This window comes from Rattus rattus, chromosome 5 (assembly GCF_011064425.1).
Source record: "Rattus rattus isolate New Zealand chromosome 5, Rrattus_CSIRO_v1, whole genome shotgun sequence".
Lineage (NCBI taxonomy): Eukaryota > Metazoa > Chordata > Mammalia > Rodentia > Muridae > Rattus > Rattus rattus.
The window spans coordinates 88,964,426-88,987,044 of NC_046158.1; the positions used below are offsets into that span (position 1 = coordinate 88,964,426).

Here is a 22,619-nt window from a genome sequence, read left to right on the forward strand (position 1 = left end):
AATCAGAAATAGGATAAAAGAAAGAAAAGGAGAAGAAAGCACTTCAGAATAGCATACGGTTTGTGGAATACCTTATATTTCCTAAAGAGCCTTGAAGATTACTGATTTAAAGAAATCTGGATGATTTAAAATATTTTTCATGTCTACATTTCATAATTTAATGTGTTCAGATTAGAGCTGAAAAGCCCATTAGAGTAATAGAATATCTTTACTTAGGCTCAGTCCTTCATAAGCACATTTTTAACTGCACATTGACTTTGGCCTCAAAATAACATAACAGGAGGTAGCATTTGTATGGTGAGATGAACATTTTGAAAATATATTTGATATTTTATTATGTCCTTATTTGTATCCAATTAATACTGTATATTCAGGTGAATTGGCAAGAGTGTTTAATAATTGTGAAGTGCTTTAACATTTTGGATAGGAAACAAATATGGAATTTTTGAAGAGCATTATTAACTTACACTGATTAACTCTGAAGAATATAATATTATTTTTACATTGGTCCAGTTGGCTGTATATTTACCCTGTTTATGCTAAATTCATTTACAAATCATCTGCGTGGTTAGTTGTAAGGGAGAAGATGTGTTTGTAGTTTAATAATCACTGACTATCAATGCAAAAATGAACAGAGATATGTGAAATGGAAAGCTGATTCAGTCTGAGTTCTCCTAGGACTCTGGGTATCTGATTTGCAGTATTAAGAAAAGACTTGTGCTTTCAAGTCACTCAGTCAAGGTGGTAAGCTTGTGAGGCTGTTAGCCAAGTGGTTTAATGGTTAAATTAGTTCTGGCTTTAACTAATGTCAGAGGTCTTTCTAGGTAGAGACTCAACATATTGACTTCACTCTTTGCTTTTTAAAATCAAAAGTATATTGGGCCTCCACCAAATACAGATACCTAGTGAGAAAATTTTGTATTTAAATCATTTATTTTCTTTAGCATATTGATTTAACACTTTTTTAATTTGTGAGTGTGTGTGTGTGTGTGTGTTTATCTGTATGTATCTGTGTGTGTCTGTGTGTGTGAGAGGGGGGAGAGGGAGAGAAAAGGAGAGAGAGAGTGAGTGAGAGAGAAAGAGAGAGAAAGAGAGAGAGAGACAGAGACAGAGAGAGAGACAGAGAGAGAGACGAGAGGAGAGGAGAGGAATATTCATAAGATATTCATATGTTTGTACTTGGAGGTGTGGGCTTGCTTTATCGGGTTTTGAGGATCCAAATTCAGGTACACATTTGCATGGTAATACTTTCCCTATTGAACCATCTGCCCAGTTCCTGCTTCTGAAGCTTATAGGAGAGAAAGAAAACCACAGATGTGAGAGTCATTTGTGATTCTAGTCAATGGTGGGACTCAAGATAGAAATAGGTAGTGGAGAAAAGCCCTGTTAAAGAGACGAGTGATAACTACAGAAGTGAAATTAGAATGCGGTGCATAAGTGAGGACTTAGGTGAAGTTTGGTTTATTAGGATTAAGAGGATGGAAAAAAGAGAAACCTTTTGTAAGAAGCTTAGCTGAGGATGAATGTGTCTTAGAATGGGATGTGTATATAGGTGCATATATTCTAGAAAACTAAAATCATGTAAAATTGTACATTTATAAGTAACTATATTTTATTTCTTAATATTGAAGTAGTATTTAATTAGGTCATGTCTTTCTGTATTGTACATAGTATGAATTAACATTCTTTCATGGACTTTAACTGTTTCCCCAATTTTGCTATGCTAAAACATACTGTGATATTTACAAACTTGGATTGCATCATTGAAGATTTTCTTTAACTACAGTAATAAAAATTGAAGTAAAAGTTTGTCTTTTTACTAGTTTTAAGTGGGCTATAAGGTTAATGTTGATAGTCCAGAAAATTCAAAATGTTAGTATCAGACTGTGTTGACATGGGGGAAAATTACCCACAGTTTTATTTTCTGAGGAGAAACTTGATAGTGTTTAGCTTTATACCAGGAAACACACTTTACCTTGATTTTTATTCTTTTGTTCTTATCTTTAGCAGATATATTTAAAAATCATGCTGATTGGTATCTCTTTGATTACATTCTACATTAATTTGCAGAATTGTAAATTATTTCAATGTCTTTTCAATGTTGTGATGGCTTTCATATGCTTGGCTCAAGGAGTGGCACTATTAGAAAGTGTGGCCCTGTTGGAGGAAGTGTGTCACTGTAGGGGTGGACTTGGAGACCCTCCTCCTAGCTGCCTGAGGATGCTCATTCAGTCTATTCCTGGATTCCTTTGGTTGAAGATGTGGAACTCAGCTCCTCCTGCACCATGCCTGCTTGGATGCTGCGATGCTGCCATGCTCCTGCCTTGAAGATAATGGACTCTGAACGTGTAAACTAGCCCCAATTAAATGTTGTCCTTTATAAACCTTAGATTGGACTGGTGTCTGTTCACAGCAACAAAACCCTAACTAAGACAGAAGTTGATACCAGGATTGGGGTATTGCTGTGATAGGCCTGACCATGCTTTTGTTTGGAAGAATGTGGATTTTGGGACTTTGGATTTGGAAAGCAGTGAAATGCTTTAAATGGGGCTTAATGGGCTATCTTAGTAGGAATGCAAAAGACTTTGTTACTGAAAGTGATTTGAACTTCTTGAACCTGACCCAAGATGGTTCAGTGAAAAAGAATTTCAGTGTGTGTCCTAAACACTGTTTTTGTGGTATTTTGGGGAAAAATTGTGGATGATTTTTGCCATTGTCCAAAGAGTGTGCCTGAGGTTGAGGTGAAGAGATTTAGATTAATTGCTTTGACAAAGGAAGTCTCAGAAACGCCCATTATAGATGTTATTCTCTGGTTAAGTCTTATGAAAAGCATTTTAATGAAAAAGGGGAAGTTGAAAAAGGAAAAATATAAAATATATGGTTTGAGTATTAAAGGGACACCAGGAAGTGAAATGGTGCTGAATCCTGTGTTCAAGGATATTAAATTGAATTAAAGAAGTAATGACCTTGGGGCAAGATCCCACCCAGCTAAATTAGCTCCAGGCAACTTAGTACATGCCTTTAATCCCACGAGACAGGCATACAGATCTCTAAATTCAAGGTCTATCCACAGAGTAAGACCAGAACAGCTAAGTTTAGGCAGTGAAGGAGTTAGAGAAGAGAAAACTAGTGATAATGTAATAAAACAAGGGAGGCATGATCCAGCTCCTGTAAGCAGCAGAACTCAGCAGTTTCAGCCATGTGTCTCTGGCTTTATGTTTAAGAGGAGAAGGAGACAATTGATGCTGGTTAGTTGGAGCTAAGAAAGAAGTCAGCATCACTGAGGTGAAATCTTCTGGGAAGTTTTTTTGGTTTTTTTTTTTTTTTGAGAGCTGTGTTCCAGAGATGCCAAGGTTGTACCTTGTGCTGTGGCTGGACTTGGTAGTGTGTAAGAATTACCCAGGTGGTACAGGTTTTGAAGGCATGAAGGGGTCATGAAGAAAATTTGAGTCTGGACACCGTGAGAGGCCATGGAAGGCCACTGCGGAAGGTACAACTGATGCCCTGGACTGAAGGGGTCATGTAAAGGAGTTGAGGTTTGGCATCATGAAGAGAGCCTGTGAGAGGCTATTGGTGAAGGAGCCTAATTGCAACAGAAGATCTCAGTGTGTTGGAGATGCCAGTACTGTGGGATGATCACCAAGAACAGCTGAGGCAGTGGAGTGGATCAACCTGCGTGCTACAGAGGACAGAGCTGGAGAAGTGAAGTCAGCCCTTTGGAGGATCATGTGTAGATCTAAGATATTGAAACAAGCTGTAACATTGAATCTGCCTTGAAGACCCAAAGATAGTAAGGATTCCAGAGCCACAGGCTATCTCTGAGGAAAGCTGGGAACAGGGAGTGGAACCAACTCAGGTGAAAGAAGTTTGTTGCAGTCAACAAAGGTGAAAAAAGAGTTGAAGATCTGAAGACCACTTTGACATCAGACATGGAGATGGCAGAGTTTGGAGTTTGCCCAGCTGGTTGCCTGTCTTAATTTGGGAATAAAGTTAAGTGATTGGATGGATCTCAGAAGAGACTTTGAACTTTAGACTTTTAATATTGTTGATACTGCTATAGACTATGGGGACTTTGGAAGTTGGACTAAATGTACTTTTTCATTATGCTATGTTTAAGTATGGTCTCCATAGACTCATGTGTTTAAACAAGCCTATAGAGGCCAGGGAGTGGAATGTGATGGATTGCACATGCTTGGCCCAGAGAGTGAATACTATTAGAAGGTGTGGCCTTGGAGGAAGTGTGTCACTGTGGGGATGGGCTGGGAGACCCTCCTCCTAGCTGCCTGGGGATGCTCAGACTGTTCCTGGCTTCTTTTGGGTGAAGATGTAGAACTCAGCTCCTCCTGCACCATTCTTACTTGGATGCTGTGATGCTGCCATGTTCCCACCTTGATGATAATGGACTGAACCTCTGAACCTGTAAGCCAGCCCCAATTAAATGCTATCCTTTATAAAACTTACATTGGTCTGGTGTCTGTTCACAGCAATAAAACCTTAACTAAGGCAAAGATTTATTAAACATTATATGATCTAGGAACAGAAATAAGTTCATGGCCTGTTTGGGGGATAGTATATATAAATAACATTCTATTTTTATAGACTAAACCGAAGTAGAATAGTGGAATTTATTTTAAAAGTGTTAACTTTTGGCCTGGAAGTAAAATATACTCTTTTATCATAGTGGTTATTCATTTTTCTCTTAAAGTATTTATGACCATTTTAAAAAAAAATGACTCCAGTCCTTCCTAGGAAAATATGTCACAATATCTGGAATATTTGAATACAAATGCATATTCCTTGACATAATACTATTATTTTTGTATTTCTAAGTTAATTATAACTATTACCTCATGGTAAAATTATACTGGCATTAATAGTATATCTCTATGTTTGTATAAGAATGAGAGTGTGCAAAAATGATGGGGAGAAAGATAGATGATAGATGGTAGATAGATAGATAGATGGTAGATAGATAGATAGATAGATAGATAGATAGATAGATAGATAGATGATATCTGAGCCAATTTATTTAAGTTGTTTGAAACCCAGTATTTTCATTAATAAACCTAATATACCATTTACCTTATGGGGTTGATAAAAAATTGAAAGAACAAATATTATCTTTAATTGATCATTAGTGTCTTATATGTTTGCAGAAAGTTACTTTTGAATGACAACAGCTCTTAAGAGGTAGCCCAGTAACAAACATCTGGCTACCTCATAATAGACATTTCAAGTACAAGTCAATACATACATGTGAGATTTTTAAACAAAGAGTGTTCCATTTATAAATTATCACATAATAATCTGACATAATAATCCCTTATAGTCAAAGAAGATAACTTTCTATATCCTTCAAAGACTGACCTCACTGGGGTGGAAAGGGCATGAAGAAAAGACAGACGTGCTGCCACATGGGAGGAAAAGCAGCTACCCATTGGACTGGGCTCTAAGACAGTCAAGCTACAGCATTCTGGAAGCTCAGCATATTCATTACATACCATTAAACAGGGAGGCAGGTTCAGTTAATCTCAGCAGGAGCAATGTCTGTACAATACCAGACTTCAGGCTATAAACATTTTTGGGGAGAAAGCTTTGGTGGACATATTTTTGTACATGCTATCAACATTTGGCCTTGGATCAGGAGAGATGCTTTTCTATTTCCCTGAGCGTGACAAGGGGAGGCTTTGCTATTTTGAGTGGATCTAAGCAATGGGGTTGTTGACACAGACAAGTTCATGAAAGCAACTCATACTAACAAGTACTTAACTCACTCCCTACTATAACCCACACATATGACAGACTTCAATACTAAGGAGATACAGTCCTTTCTGACTGTTTGTGTGCCTATGAGAAATAATGCCATGAACACTTACAAGATTCAGCAGCATGATGATTATGAAATTGATACAGACAGCAGCACCAGATGTAGCAAACTGCCAGTGCTGTTTGATGAAATTCCACTTGAAAGATGCAAACTGTTCCATGACAACCAGACGGTACACCACAACTGCAAACACTGCTGTGATGACCAAGGAGATCTGCAGAGGGCAAAAACAAAAAGGACACTGTACTTTTGTGTTATTAGCAAATGAAAAGCAAATTACATATATATTAAACGATATATATTAAAATGAAATATATTAAAATGACACTGAAAACAGTTTTCTTCTGCATTCTTAGGATTACAAAATGAGTTGGTGTACCAGCATATTCTTCTAAAAACAGAATCCTGCATCATTCTCACAGTGCTGATGACCGTATTTACCATGAAGAAGATCCCTGAGACAGACACAAGAAGTCGTGTGACTTTGTCAGATGAAGGCTGATGAGGCTCAGGTTTCCCTGTGATGGGGTTTATTATCTCCATCCTGTAGTATTTTGCTTCAAACTGGGGGCGAAGTGTTTCCTATGGGAGAAAGTAAGTTTACCTAAGTAGGAAATCCACAAATTAAAATAAAAACATCTTTTGAGAGTTAATACAGACTCTTGAATATATCCTGCTGTTGTGTTGTTTGCACAAAGATGCAACCTTCTAAAGAGGAATGCCACTTACAGCTCAACTAAATGCCTGGGTGTATTTTATTTAGGACAATTTTCTATGGATCCACTTTAAGAAAACATTGTAGAAATGGTTTTAACAATGTACTTTTTCACCCTTGGCCTGTATTACCTTCATAAAGTAAAGAATCTTGTCAGTATGATGTAGAGATGAGAATCTATTTCTAGTTTGATGTTACTGCACTGAGTAGCTCTGAGATTTATGTACTTTCCCAGATTCCTTAACTTCTATTTCCCCAATATCTTACCTCCTCTTCTTCCCACTCAATAAGGTCCCATGTGTAAGTCAGTATGCTTCTTCTCCTTTTCCAAAACTCAAGAAAGACAGTGGCTATAAAATAATAATAATAATAATAATAATAATAATAATAATAATAATGCAATAATTCTCCACCTAAAACATACATGTTGCTTTTCTTCAGGCAGGTATATTCCATCATATAATTAATCAAATTGTTTAAAGTGATTGATTTGTTAATAAATAAATATTGGAATTTGTATTTAAAGCGTCTTTCTTTCTGGTGTTTATAGGAAGCTCTCTGTATGCGTGCCTAAAGGGAGACAATTTTTAACACTAAAATTGATAATGTTTTTGTTGGCATTGTATATCAAAAATGATGATAGGAGAAAGGGTCAAGATTAGAGTAATGAATTCTTTAGGTTTTAGCAGTATTTGAAATTACCTCAAAACTTTAAATTTTAATCTACCAAAGATAATCAAAACCCGATATTACTCATCCAAGACCAGAGACAAGCGGTGTGAGAGAAAGAGATAAAGTGCAAGGTGGGAAAGGATGAAATATTGAATTTTAATTTTACCTTTATAATTAAAAGTTTGAATATAAATTACTAATTAAATACCATATGCCTTAAGTTACCTTACATTTTAATCCCATTTTAAGAATTATAAAATGTCTTTCAAGGTATCATTAATTTTATTTAGAAAATGATTAATTCTCTTACACTAGTCAAGAAGATAATGAAAATATTGATCACTCAATTGGATTTGAAATCAAAGGTGCTCCATGTATTGGTCTGCAATCAGAGTACATACTGGTGGGAGAGCCAGGGCCACTGCTCTTCCCTGAGCAGGTCTAGCTGCTACATTCTGCAAGGTTTCCCCGCTATTTTTAGACCTACCATTTATACTATATGCTGATTTCCTGAAAAGTCCTAAAGGATTAGAAATGGCTAAAAGAGGCACCATCACCGGACTTCATTGATTAAAAGACAAGAGATGATTCCCAGCACTGGATTGCTCTTTAAAACAACAGACTACAATCATTGTTACCAACAGAGGGATTTAAGAGAGAAGGGGGGTTGAAAAAGTTGGAGAGGGAGGGAGAGGGGGAGAGGGAAGGGAAGAGGGATAGGGAGACAGAGAAACAGAGAGAATGAATTCTCTAGAGAGAGAATGAATGGGAAAAAGGCACAGTGTTAATTAAGCAATGATAATATTCCATGCTTTCTAGCCAAGACCATGTTACATTTTAACATGGACAATCACACACTAATTGACATCAGTTGTAGTCAAGGCTTACAGTTGACCAGGGTGGGAGCATGGGATTGCCTCTTAAGTTTCCTCATTAGCATACACTTGAAGAAGAAAACTCTTAACACAAAATCTAAATAAAATAAAGGTGATCTTGAATGATTGGAGTTTCAAAGCAATTACCTTCAAAAACAGATACTGAGTCTAGACAGAATGGCATTTTCATTAAAGCAGGCGTTCAGTTGGGTTGTGTGTTATAAGTTCTTTCTCACTGAGATACATTCATTTTGTACATGACTTATTTGAGATCTCAAATGAATTCATAGTCTCATTTTTTAAAAACTAATTTTAAAAAAGCTCTGAGAATAATTTAGTGTCCCAGCATAAAGCAAGGATAAATTTCATTACTTATAAATGCCTGTCTAAGATATTAATTAAAAAAGAAACTACTTTCAAAAATTATCACACTCATTGCTGTCAGCAATCAACCAAATGGTCAGTATAGTATATTCGTTAATAAAAGTGGTGCTTAGAGTGGAAGCTCATATTGTCCTTAGTCTATGGATTTTGAGGCTTGGAAGTTTTACTCTTAAAGGTAGTTTTACGACTGGGAATGATGGAGCACATTTTCTCCCCAGCACTGGGAGGTAGAGGCAGGTACATCTCTGTGAATTCTAGGCCAGCCCCTTCAACACAGTAAATTCTAGGCTAGCCAGGATTGCATAATGAGAATCTGTCTCAGACAGAAACAACAGGTTTAGAACACTTGTCTTTTCTTTACTCTGGAGTTGTTGTTGTTGTTGTTGTTGTTGTTGTTGATTTTTCAAGTGATGGACATAGTGTCCTCTATACCATCAACCTATAATCTCAACAAGAAATAAGTAAGTCTTTTATTTCTTTTGAAACAGTTTCTCACTATAAATGCTGGGTTAGCCTAGAACTTATTGTGTGTCTCGGGCTAGCCATGCTCCCATCTCCAGATTGCTAATATTAGAGGCATGAATCAATATACACAACAAAGTTAACTTAAAAATAAAGATGATTAAATATTTTCCTTGTCTAGATTCTCAAGACAACAAAGTGGTCCTACTCAGGCTTGCATTTTATGATATCACAGTAATTTTAACTCCTATGCTTAGCAGTGGAGTTATGGCTTCCACAACTGTATCATACCACATAATCAGTTTTAACTTAGCCATCAGCCTAAATTGTAAGCGTGGAGAGTAGAAGAAAACATGTCGATGTCTGTCTATCCCCCAGCATATCTGTAGTCATTTTGTTCCATGACAACCAGCTATTTCATAATGTTGCTATAACTTACTTATTAGTCATTGATACAGAAAAATAACTTGACTCAGAGCAGGGTTATGCTGACCGCATCTCCTATTATGTTCTGTATGTTCTGTATGAGGTTTGTTAATCTTAAGAAATTCCACAAAGCTTCTCATAAAGACCCATCAAATCAAAGGTCAAGATAAATTGTAATGTCTAAAATAGCTTGAGTCAGAGCTGATCACCAACCTGCTAGTAGTTCCTGTACTTTTGTATGAGCTCATTGTGGGTTTTGTGTGTGTGTGTGTGTGTGTGTGTGTGTGTGTGTGTGTGTGTTTCCTTTTATAAGCTGGCACTGAGAAATGTTCATCACCAGAGCATCAACCCCGAATTCTGAGCTACAACCCTCATTGCTCAGGATTAAGGTGTGTGTTCAATAATCCATCCCTCTTTGACTGAGATCAGTGTTCTTGTGGTTTGTGGCTGACTCTTGGACTCCAACAAAAGAAAACACTGAACAGTTCCCTGGTCTTACAGAGCCTGGAGTGAAGAAAAGATGTTGCCTTATGATAAGACCCAAGGAAAGGATGGAGTTCAAATATGAGTCTAACTCATCTGAAAGTAAAAGGTGAATGAATGAATCCAAATACAGAAGCAAATGTGGCTCACTTGTAATTGGAAAGTGATTGAGTCCACTAAACATTCACATCCTGTAATCTACAACAACATGGGGAAAAGGTTGCACAGCATCCTATTGTTCTACGTCTGAGTTGTTATCTAGTGAGGTCCTATGGATCCAAGTATTACTGGAGCACATTGAGGATGCTATTCCTTACCATCTGGAACCTTGTGTTTAGAGCCTATTTCTGTTGATCTTATATTTGAATCATAGAACACAGAAAACTCAACTCTGTATTTATTTGAAGCTGTATCCCTACTGTCAGGCTCTCACAGTGTTGGAAGGTATTATGCATATTAGTAAAGGAAAAACATTATCATCAATATCACCCAGTTATGAACCCTGAAAACTACAATCATGAATGCCCTGGCAAGGCATGACCACTGGTATGACAGTTGCATATTACAGGAGTTACAAACTACTTTCTAATTGGATTTAGGGACCACACCACAAGTTTAAATCAATACCTGATACCACGATTTATCCTAGACAGGTTACAGGCTATATTTGAAAACCTACTACTATTACTCTTTTAAATGGTTATAGTATCAAACCAACTTCCAATAACTTATCATTATGCCGATATATTATGTCAATATATCAGTCAGTTCTCATTGGAGAAGTTCCTTTTACAGTAAATGGAGACTGAGAAGGAGTCCAACAACTGATCAAGGTTAGAGAATAAGAGAATGTAAAATTCTCAGCCCTAAATAGAATATCTATGTCACAACTCCACCTTCTAAGGTTCAAGGGCTATGGCAGCAAATGGCAGAAAGATTGCAAGAGCCATAGGAAGTGGATAAATACAAAGAAACAGTGATCTGCAAGCTGTTTGCAGCTTGGCTGTTGCACATTTGAATTCCTATCAGGTGACATAGGATGCACAAGATCTCAGCAGGCTTTGGCTAACACTGAAGTCCAGTATAAAGAACAAAGATGGGCATGGAGGGGAGGAAGCCCTGAGCCAGTGAAATCAGAAGTGTAGGTTTATTTTGACATACATAAGGGCAGTTGACGACCCTGAGACCAATTGGTCCATGGTAAACCAGCATAGACATTACCCATATAAGTAGTTTCAAGAGAGATAGCAAAGTTTTTCTAGGGAATTGAAGTATAAAGTTTTATAAATTACTGCTCACTGTGTGAAACAACAATATTTATAGGTTCATCTTCCTGGATGTTTACAGTCTGAGATGCTCACCTACAAAGATCTCCTACAGAGACTAACTATCCCTTCCATTTGTACTGTGTCTAATACAGGTGGGTATGTGGGTTGAGGTGCTAATGGTTAGAAAGCCCCACCCTATCCCAGCTTCATTGAATATGTGTCTTTGTGTATGTCCTTTTTCATTCCTTTGCTGGCTCTAGCCAGTGTTCCAGAACCCAAGCCTACAGGCACATGACAGGCACCTACCCTTAACTAAGAAACTATTGGCCATTTAGAGCAGCTTGGATAATAAGAGTCACTTTTTACTAAGAGTGTGACCCATGATAAGTCGAGCGCACTCCAGAGGAAAACCATCCATCAGAGACTGGATGGTCACCAGAAATTGAAATTAATGGGTTAAAAAATATACTTTAAGTTGAGTGGGTATAGAAGAGTGATGGATCTGGGAGGAGTTTGGGAAGGGGATATATAAAACTAAGACACAAATTACAAAATTCTTTTAAAGATTAAGTACTTATCCACATCCTTGCCAACATGTATTGTCACCTGAGTTGTTGATCTTAGCCATTATGATTGGTATAAAGAAGAATCTCACAGTCATTTTGATTTAAATTTCTCTAATAACTAATGATTTTTAACATTTCTCTGAGTGCTTCTCGGCCATTCAAGATTCCTCTGTTGTGATTTCTGTTTAGTTATATTTCCCATTTTTTATTGGATTTTTGGGGTTTTTGGAGGTTAGCTTCTTGAGTTCTTTATATATTTTAGATGTTAGCCCTCTATGGTATGTGTGGTTAGTGAAGTTTTTTTTCCCCAATCTGTAGGTTGCCAATTTGTCCTATTGACTGTGTCCTTTGCCTTATAGAAGCTTTTAAATTTCATGAGATCCCATTTATCAATTCTTGAATTTAGAGCCTGAGACATTGGCTTTCTGTTTAGGAAATATCTCTTTGTGCCAATGAGTTCCAGGCTCTTTCCCACTTTCTATTGCGGAGTTGCAAACTAGTGAAACCTCTCTGGAAATCGATCTGGAAGTTTCTCTGAAAATTGAAAATAAATCTACCTGAAGACCCCGATATACCACTCTTGGCCATACACCCAGAAGCTGCCCCACAATACCACAGGGACATGTGCTTCACTATGTTCATAGCAGACTTATTTGCAATAGTCAGAAGTCGAAAACAACCCAGATGTCCCAAAATGGAAAAGTGGATACAGGCAATGTGGTACATTTACCCAATGAAGTACTTCTTACCTATTAAGAATGAGGACATCATGAATTTTGCAGGCAAATGGATGGAACGAGAAAAAAATTCTTCCTGAGTTAGGTAACTCAGATCCAAAAGGATATACATGGTGTGTACTCACTAATAAGTGGACAATAGCCAAAAAAGTGCAGAATACATAGAATAAAAATCCACAGAACTCAAGAAGGTTAAAAAAGCAGAAGGGTGCAAGTGAGGATGCTTCAATCCCACTTGGGAGGGAGAAGAACATAACCACAGGAGGCAGAGGAAGGGGTGGATCTGGATGAAAGAGGGGCAGGTGAGTGGAAAGGGGGAACAGTATCAGATATGTAGGTGGGGAGTCAGGAGAGCAGCCCTGAGAGCCAGCAAAATGAATGAAAATACGCAACCTTAAGAGGGTGGGAGTTGAGGGGATCCTCTAGAAAGTACCAAAGACCTGGGAAGTGAGAGACTCCCAGGACTCAAAGAGGGAGGGACCTTAGATAAAATGCCCAAAATTGGGAAAAAGTAGAAAGACAGGGCATCAAATGGAGGGATGGGGTGACCACCCCACAGTCAAAAATTCTGACCCAGAATTGTTCTTGTCCAAAAGACAAGTACTGCAGGGACAAAAATGGAGAAAAGACTGAGGGAAAGGTGGTCCAGTGACCAACCAATCTTGGGATCAATTTCAAGGGGAGGTTTCAGAGTTTGGCACTATTACTGATGCTATGGTGTGCTTATCAACAGGAGCCTAGTATGGCTGTCCTCTGAGAGGCCCAACAAGCAGCTGACTGAGACAGAAGCAGACACTTATATGTAACCATTGGACCCTTGTGGTTGAATTACAGAAAGGCTAGAAGAAGTTGAGGAGGAGGGTGATCCTGTAGGAAGACCAGAAGTCTCAAATAACCTGGACCCCTGAGATCTATCAGACACTGAGCCACCAACCAAGCAGTATATCCAAGGTGGTCCGAGGCACCCAACACATATATAATGGAGGACTCCCTGGCCTGGCTTCAGAGGGAGAAGCCTCACCTAACTTGGGAGAGACTTCAGGCCCCAGAGAGGGGGGGCATCCTTTTAGAGATAGGAGAGAGGAGGAATGGGATAAGGAACTGGGAGAGAAGCAATGGTTGGACTGCAAAAAATAGTAATAAATTTTTAAAAGTACTTATGAATATGAGTACAGTGTAACTGTGTTCAAACACACCAGAAGAGGGCATCAGATCCCATCACAGATGCTTGTAAATCACCATGTGGTTGCTGAGAACTGAACTCAGGACGTCTAGAAGATCAGTCAATGCTCTTACCTACTGAGCCATATCTCCAGCCTCAATTACAAAATTCTTAAAGACCTAAATACATTTTTAATTTAAAAAAGTATTTCAGAGCAGCTAGTTTCCCTTTCCTCTCTTGTGTTGCCTTGTCCAGCCTCAAAATAAGGGCTTTTACTTGTCTTACTGTTATCTTGTTTTTTTTAATCATAATTCATTGTTGTCTCTTGGAGGCTTGCTCTTTCCTGAGGGGGAATGGATCTAGGGGAAAGGGAGGGTGGAGTGGTGCTTGAAGAAGTGGAGGGAGTAGGACTCCTTCCACTTAGGATGTATTGTATGAGAGAAGAATCTATTTTCAATATAAATAAGAGTCATGGTTTGCTCTTAAAAAATAAAAAAAAATTGACTTATAGATCTATATATTGCTGAACATCATTCCATAAGAGAAAGCCATTTTCAAATGACGGGTATGGAAGATGGAAGGACATTTAGTGTTTTTCCTTTTGCAGAGTTTATAGGATTCTTTCCTCTTATTCCCACATATCTTTCTGCCAGTCCCTCCTTATGTAGCCCAGACAGGATTTAGAGGATAGGAGAGTAGGGACATTAAGAGACACAGAAATTGGAATCTAACAGATTTATTGTGCTTAACATCTCACAGCATCCAAAAATTTCACTGCTTAGTCTGTGTCTCAAGTCAATTACTTTAATACCTCTGGGAACAACTCCATAACATTAGTTCTTTGTTTTGTTTTTTGTTTCTGTATTTGTTTGTTTTGATTGTTGATGATGTTGTTTTGAGACAGATAGGCTTGTGCCATCACTTCTGGCTAGAAAATTAGTATTTTTGTTTTGGAGCTCCTAAAGTTTTCCAATAAAGTTGAACATCATCTCGTAGGAAAAGCAGTTGCACTGATAAAGATAAGGAACAAAATTCAATGTCATCCTAGAACCTTAGCAATGTAAGCTATAAGTCAAACTGATGGAAATAGTGACTTCATTTTGTATCAGTTTGTAACTATATATGAAGCAGCTAAAAATCATGCAATGCATCACTTAACAGCATCTCTAATGTTCAATCTTACAATTATAACCAAGAGTCTGGATGTCATCGTGCATGTCTATACAAGATGTGTTACACAGCAGTAACGATTATTGACTAGATTAGACATTTGGGGTTTTTTAAGCTGAAGTGAACAATGGAAATCAGCCTAGTTCTACCTCTCTTCCATCAAAGCATCCTTCGATATTGCTGGGTGGAAATGAGAATTGAGATGCTGATAGTTCAGAGTGGAAATCTGAGAGCTGCCTGTGACAATTGTGATACTGTTGTGAAATAAATGTCCTGGAGAAGTGAGGAAACAGAAAGAATAGAAGAAATCAAATCACATGAAACCCACAGGTGGGAGCCTGGAGTAGAAGCGCAGCGACACAGTGGCCTGACATGAACATGGCAACAGAAGAAATATGGCAGTGAAGAAAGGGAGGGTGTGGCAAACTTATATAGTTGTTAAAATAAAAATACCTTAAGATAAAAGTGTATGACATGGAAGCCATTTCCAGTTCTAAAGATGGAATAAAATGTCAATGCAGGACAGATGTGAGGCAGTTTGGAAGTGGAATTGCACATAACCATTTGCGTGTATAGATGTGCAGCACGGTTAGGCTCAAAGAACCTGTACCATAGATTAATAGTAATTGTCTGTGGAAAGTAGATCACAGAGCACGTGCATGCTCTCCAGAGCACTGACACGTCTAGAAGAGCATTCTCTGATCACGTTCTTTCTTTGCAGAGTAACAGAGACTGTTCCTACTCACCACAAACAAGGGATCAGGCACTGACTGCTTATAGTTCCTTGTGTTAAAATGGTCAGCGAGAAAAAAGAAATGTAGGATTATATAAAGGAGGTTAGTGCTGCTTGGTTTCTTCCAAGTTGTTTATTTATACAGAAATCACAGAATAAAAGGCAAGCCAAACTCATAGTTGTTGAAACATCCCTTACCCTATCTGTAAGGTCAATGAACCTACAAAAGAATTTGAAATACTTCACATAGTTTATTAAATTCTTTCATTTGATTTTTTCCAGCTCTTAACCCATCTCTCTCTCTCTCTCTCTCTCTCTCTCTCTCTCTCTCTCTCTCTCTCTCTCTCTCTCTTCCTCTATCTCTGTGTGTGTATGTTGTGCATACCTGTATGTACTCCTGCAGAGGCCTGCAGAGAATATTGGCTTACTCTCTGCCTTCTGCCTTTGTTCTTTGAGAAAATGTCTCCTTGAGTTTGGACTTAGGCTGCAGCCAGGAAGCCCAGGTAACCATCTCTGTACCCACCCACAGTCCCACAGCACCATGTAGCACTGTGGTTACAGGTGCATGTGTGTCCAGGCCCATATGTTTACATAACTGCTTGGATTCGAATCAGATCCTAAACCCTGTGCAGCACACTCTCTTACCTCTAAGCTGTTTCTCCAGCTACACAGCTGGTTAGAATTTTAACTGATTTTCACACTGAATGGTCTGGGAAGGTTTGTTACATTGATTTCAGGTATTAGATAGCATCTGGGTGGGTTGGTTGTCACGTCTTTCCTTGAGCTGTTTGCATTATTCCAGGCATTCACATTATACTCCATGGGATGGGAATTAAAGCCATCACTGACCAGAGACATCCTCTTTCCTGGCTTGCTTCATGGTATCAGGTATTAAGTTCTATTTTTTCCTTTTGGAAAAGCAATAGAAAACATTGTGCAAACTACTTCATTCCATTTCTAAGGGATGAGAGTTTATGAAAGGGCAGAGAAAAAGGAAGGTGTCCAAGTGCATATGCTCCTCCTAAATATGTCTGCATCTGGAGAATAAAACGAAGGTCTGGTTATTGTGTTTATCAAAGTAGATAAAGCCTTGGAGCCTTCTGAGAGAAACTGCATGTGAAACAGGGTGATTCAGAGCAGCGGGCTGCCAGGTTGGACCTCACCCAAGTGCAACTGAAGACCTTACTTTATTCCTAGCATTTATTTTTGGTAACATCCTCAAGCATAATGTGTTTTGCTCATGTCATATTGCAACACCACCACCACACAAGGTAGAATTAAAGACCTTGCAGAGCAGGTTCTGTGCCTAGAACAAAGGACCATGAACGTGGAACACTTTATTTTTCCAGCCTGGAGTACATTCCTGTCTCTTTTTAATTTGTTTTAAGCTAATATCTTACAGGCATGCTGCAATGGCCTCGGGATGACTTCTGCTCTGAAAAGTCTGGCATGAGAGGAGACTGTCTGTGAAGCAGGAGATCTGAGGGTCGGCTCTCAGTGCTACTTGCCTCATCCCTGGAACGAGTCTAGACTTGCTGGTCTCATTTCAAGCTCTCTCTCTAACTTTAAATTCACCACCCCCTCCACCCACTCCCAGCGGTTTTCCTGTCTTAACCTAAGTAAGAGAGAGAATGGTAAAGTAGTCAGTCTTGCTAAGTTCTGGAAATGTTGATAAGTTCCTGAAATTATTAGCTGTGCCCCCCCCAAAAATTTCCTGCAGAAGTAAGTTTACGTAATCAACATCATGCTGTTTGAAAACATGAGAACTGTAGTTGGGAAGGGTGACCTCCACCTGTAGCTTCAGGACGCAGGTGGCAGAAGGAAGAGGCTCACTTAAGCTCATGAATGGAGCACATATGAGGTGAGACAATGGAGAAGGAGGGGAGCGGAAGGAGAGATAGCAGAGGAGTCCTGAAAGAAGAACTCCCCCCATAACCTTGACCAGATTAGTCTGTTAGCTTTGATACAGAAAGTCAAAATTTGGAGAATATGGCTCAGTGGATAAAAGACACATGAGGATTTAAGTTTGATTTCCACTTTCTTCCATGGTGGAAGGAGAGAACCAACTACACACACACACACACACACACACACACACACACACACCATGCATCATCTCAATTTGATTTTGGAATTTCTCTATTAAGAAGATATTTTGGAACCACATATTCAAGTTGAGATGTGTATTTATATTTCAGTTGCTAAAATATTAAATGTGTCTACACAAACATAAACATGATAGGTTATTTTTTTTAATTTTGGATTGGTTTTAATCCAAGGTAAAATAAAATGTTATTTTATTTTAACTGTGTGTATGTGTGTGTGTGTGTGTGTATTTGTGTATGTGTATGTGTATGTATGTATGTGTATGTGTGTTTGTGTGTGTATGTGTGTGTGTGTGTGTATATGTGTGTATGTGTGTGCATGCGTGTGTGTATGTGTGTGTGTATGTGTGTGTGTGTGTGTGTGTATGTTTGTGTGTTGTGTATGTTTGTGTGTGTGTGTGTGTGTATGTGTGCATGTGTATGTTTGTGTGTGTGTGTTTGTGTGTGTATGTTTGTGTGTGTTTTTGTGTGTGTGTGTGTTTGTGTGTGTGTGTGTGTGTGTGTGTGTGTGTGTGTGTGTGTGTGTGTGTGTGTGTGTGTGTGTACACTTGCTGAAACCAAACAAGGTGTTGAATGCCCTGGAGTTGGTGTTATAGGCACTTGTGAGTCACTAGATGTGTGTGCTGGAATCTTAGAACAGGAAGAGCTCTTAACTACTGAGCCATCACTCCAGCCCCTACCATGCATTAGTATTAAACAAGTATAATCTTGGTAAGTAAGAGATTAATTTTTCTTACGATCTTTTCTCACTTTCCTTCCATCTGTATGATATAGTTTCTGGTTAATTTTGCTGAACCTCTTTTACTACAAGTGTAATAGCAAGCAGAAATAACTGGATCAAGTTTTTGTCTTTCTAATGATTGAAAACTAGTTATACAGGGGGAGTTGTGCCAAACGAATTAAGCTTATGGAGAAGCACACACAGTCATCACTGTGCTCCTGGCAGAGACAGCTACTATCAGCGTTATGACATGGGCACTCCAGCATCTTTCTTAAGCAGTGCACTTAGGACTGTCTTATAGATGCACGGAGGAGCAATCACAACAGAAAAAATGAGACATGAAATGAGATGCAGTTCCCATCACCATCTAGTTAATACCTGGAATAGCTTTGGCTCCCAAAAATTGCTCAAGAATTTTTCATCACACATGATTGACAGGTATCAGTATCCTAAACATTTACTTATATTTACTTTTTCAACCTAAATATTTACCTTTTCAACATTTAAGATTATACCCGGGCCTGGATGTAGTACCTTAGCTAGATCATACTGAAAAACCTAAAAAAATGCCACAGATTACACAAATGATTAACTTAATTTTAATAATAAACACAATAAAATATTTTCTTAGCAAAACTCTTGTTTTTAGAATACCTATGACAGGCAATGCACTGGGCAAAGAGCACAGGTTAAAAATGTCTGTATTTTTTCTTGCTGGGCTGTTGAGGCTTATGCCTTTAATCTCAGTACTTTGTAGCAGAGGCAGGCAGATCTCTATAATTTCTAGGCCAGCCTGGTCTAAAAAGGGAGTTCTAGGATGGCCAGGGCTACCCAGAGAAACCTTGCTTTACAAAACAAGAACAAACAAACAAAAGGATTTTGTGCTCTTTTCTAAATATGTGAGCTTGGATAATTTAATAAACAGTGAATTTCTCTTTCCTAACTTAAAATGAGAAGAATAAATTGATGTCACAAGAATTTTTCACAGATTAACTTACAGGCAGTTTATCAGTGGTCTAATTCTGTTTAATCCACTTGAAGGGCATTATGGATTCTAATTAGTTTTTAAACTGTTAGTTCTTACACATAAGAGGATTTGTAGCTAAAGACTTTGGTTTCCAGCCCACATCTATTCTTCATATTGTCGGCTTCATAATCTATACTTTAAAACAATATGCAATTTTTCAAACAATAATTAATTTGTTCCTTTTTCATAGTTTGTCATGATTAAAGCTATGTTATATACTAGCTATGTTGTACCCTGAATGACAGAGGGGCCCTAAGTGTTTCTGACAACAGACAGTAAGAGTATTGAGTCAGGATTTTCAAACTGTGCTCATGAAGCAAAGGAGCCTGAGGCATGCTGCCAGCAGTCCTATCTTGAGTCTCTCAGGAGCCAGGCCAGGTGTGTGGTGATCTGCAGATCCTACCTGGTGCTCAGCACAGACAATGAGACAGAAATAAGTTTTGAAATGTAGAGAGCTGTGAACTGTGGGATTTAAAACAATCTTTAAAGTGCACAGTTTTTTCACCTTTATAAATACGAATTTTATTTTTTTACTATCAAAAATCAAAATGACATGGGCTGACATTCTGGAGGGAAATGAAAGTATAATTCTATCTACTGTCCTTGAGTTATGTAACAGACCGTTCCATGATGAGGTCATATTTTTTTAAAAGTTCAGAAAATCAAGATCAAAAACATTCAGATAAATATCAAGAGGTGATTTCTAAAATAAAATTATATTTCTATACTCTGCCTTTTGTGTATATTCTTGACATTTGTGGTTTTCTTATTCTCATGACTTAAAAAAATGAGATAGCACTTAAGTAGCTATGAGTACTTAGTAAGTAGACTTAAGTGAGCCACTGTTTCACCTTCTTATTGCTGAGAAGGGATTTAGATGCGGGTTGCTGCACTAGACTTCCATTCTCCTTAGTTTTGTGTCTGTATGTCTTGTTTTCCTCTTCCTTAAATAGGTCTTCCAAAAATGAGTTCCTTTTCTTACAAACAGCTAAGATGCATTAAAAACAGATGGGATGGTGATGGCCCATATCTATTTGTCAGAACTGAAGATGAGGCAGGAAAGTCATTAGTTCAAGTCCAGCTTAGGCTTCATAAGGAATATGTGAGTCTTAACCCAAACCCAAAGAAAAACTCTCCAGTATCCTACGGATCTGTTAGTTTGTTACATGTTCTGCATCTTTACTCATTAAGTCTTTGCCCCAATCTCATTTGTAACAAGTTACTTTACTGGCATCTAAAGCTCATGAAATATAGCAAACTCGCTCACCTGACTCATGTTATTGTGATGCTTTCTTTGATCCTGTTTCTAGATTTCATCCCAGGTTTCAAGGGAGGGATACATGGTGTCTCTATGCATAGTTATTTCAGGATCCCCGCCTAACTCAGCATAGAAATATGGTTTCTTTGTATGTAAGAACCTTCGGAAAATGAGTTTAACTAAAAACCGTATGTTTTCAATGTTCTTTACAATGTTTTCAAGTTCAGTGGATGAAAATGCCACTCAGGATGTTTATGTGGTACTCAGCAGTTTATATGGTATATTTTGATTTCCAAATCCTCTTGGTTATGGTTAAGTGTCCTTTCCCTCCAATGGTAGTGTTTGATCTGAAAAGACTATCAAGATTCCTGTCATTAGGGTGTACATTGGTAGTGTAGCTTTCTGTACTCCCTGTTGTCCTCTATAGGATAACTTAATGGTGAGGAAAAAACTCTTGCCAAAAACTTTTGTGTGATTCTGTGGCAGAACTGACTCAGCTAAGACAGGTTTTCCAAATAGAAATAAGTGGTTTTCTCCAGGAGTTTCTGATTATCTGCCTTAGGCTTCTTTGGAAGTTTGAATAAATCACATGGGTCTGCTCCTAACAGTGCTACAGCAAGTTCTAGCACTAAGAATCTGTCAATTCACTGCTTTATTAAAAGTATTCCTGGCCATAACTTAACTGAACATGATAAGTACAGACAATGTGAGTGTTTGGTCAGTTAGGCAATGGTTACCAAGAGATTAGACTCATCAATGAAGAAAGCTTAAATGATTGTATATTTCATCACACATGAGTGAATCAGCTGTAGTAACTGTAAACAAAATAATAGTATGTATTTACTGCAGAGATCAATGTAATTTTGCAATACACAAAGCTATCCTTGCAAATTTCAGAGAACCTGTGAAAGGTACCCTGATTCCTGGTCAAGAATGGTCGAATCCCTGGAAACCCTAATAGGCATGGCATGCACATTCCCAATCTCCCAGATCAAGGCCTCACTAGCTGCAGCCCCCACCCCCTTCAACAGACCCCTCTAGAGAGGTTCAGTCAGACCAGTCAGGTAGGGCAATGTCCTAAGCCCCTCCTTCACAGGTGAGGACCAGAATACATGTAGAGCAGGTTCAAGACAGATCAGTCATAGTAACGGGACCACGCCTCCAAATATGAGGATGAGGTCTTCCCAAGCTCTCAGACCAATCCAGTAGGAAGTACCTGCGCTAAGACACTGACCCATCCAAAAACTGTATTTAAGTATCGTGTTCAAAATTAAAGGTGTGCAGGAATTATTCCATCTTCTGAGAGCTTGTGTCATAGGAGCCGTAACACTGCCGCTTGGGGAAGAGATCTGCTCTCCTGAGCTGCCAGAAGCTCCCCGAACCCCTTGCAGGTTAGTCAGTCTCTGGCTGGCTCAACCGGATCAGGGCAACCGAAGCAGCAGTGGCAGAAATGAGCAGAACGCGCAGCTGAGGCAGCAGAAGCAGTCTGCCTGCCTGAGTTCTCTCCCCCTTGCCGGAACCCACACACCTAGCCTGGCGAGAGACCTCTGTGGAGAGCCCCAGGCGCCAGAGCCTCTCAGTTAAGTAAGCTGGTGTCCAGAGAATGACCAGAACTATTAATTTTATCATGATACCCCAATCCAACTATCTTCCTGTCACTATTGACAACTAGAATGTTAGGGCAAATATGATGTATCCCTAAACCCTGCCCCTGTTGATTACTTCATGGAGCCTCCCATTTTCAAATCACTTCTCAACTCTTCACTGTCCATTTCTCCAGGGGAACGAGTGCTTTTCTGAAAGGCAATCTTCTCAACTCTTAGGGCGCTCTCAATGTGTTGTCTTTTGATGAGCTAATCAATAGCTAAGTAGTTTCTGCTTTCTTACATTCTTGCTCCAACTGTCATTTGGTGTGTCCCTGGATTCCCACTTTACATGCAATGCACTCAAGTGATGGTTGACTCTAACATCAATAATAAATGAAGATGAGCTGTTGAATTATTTTGCTCCACATTGTGACCCATAACC

At 38.6% G+C, this 22,619-nt stretch overlaps 1 protein-coding gene across 1 annotated transcript in view; it reads right to left on the bottom strand.

Annotated features, from left to right (window-relative positions):
* Ano3 (anoctamin 3) overlaps positions 1 to 22,619 on the bottom strand; it is a 283,103-nt gene that overhangs the window by 29,758 nt on the left and 230,726 nt on the right. Inside the window, exons 15-17 of the mRNA XM_032903871.1 lie at positions 6,810 to 6,892; positions 6,269 to 6,409; positions 5,877 to 6,041 (exon numbers count right to left, since the gene is read on the bottom strand). Of these exons, the coding sequence (XP_032759762.1) occupies positions 5,877 to 6,041; positions 6,269 to 6,409; positions 6,810 to 6,892 (389 nt within the window). The remainder of the gene's footprint in view (positions 1 to 5,876; positions 6,042 to 6,268; positions 6,410 to 6,809; positions 6,893 to 22,619) is intronic.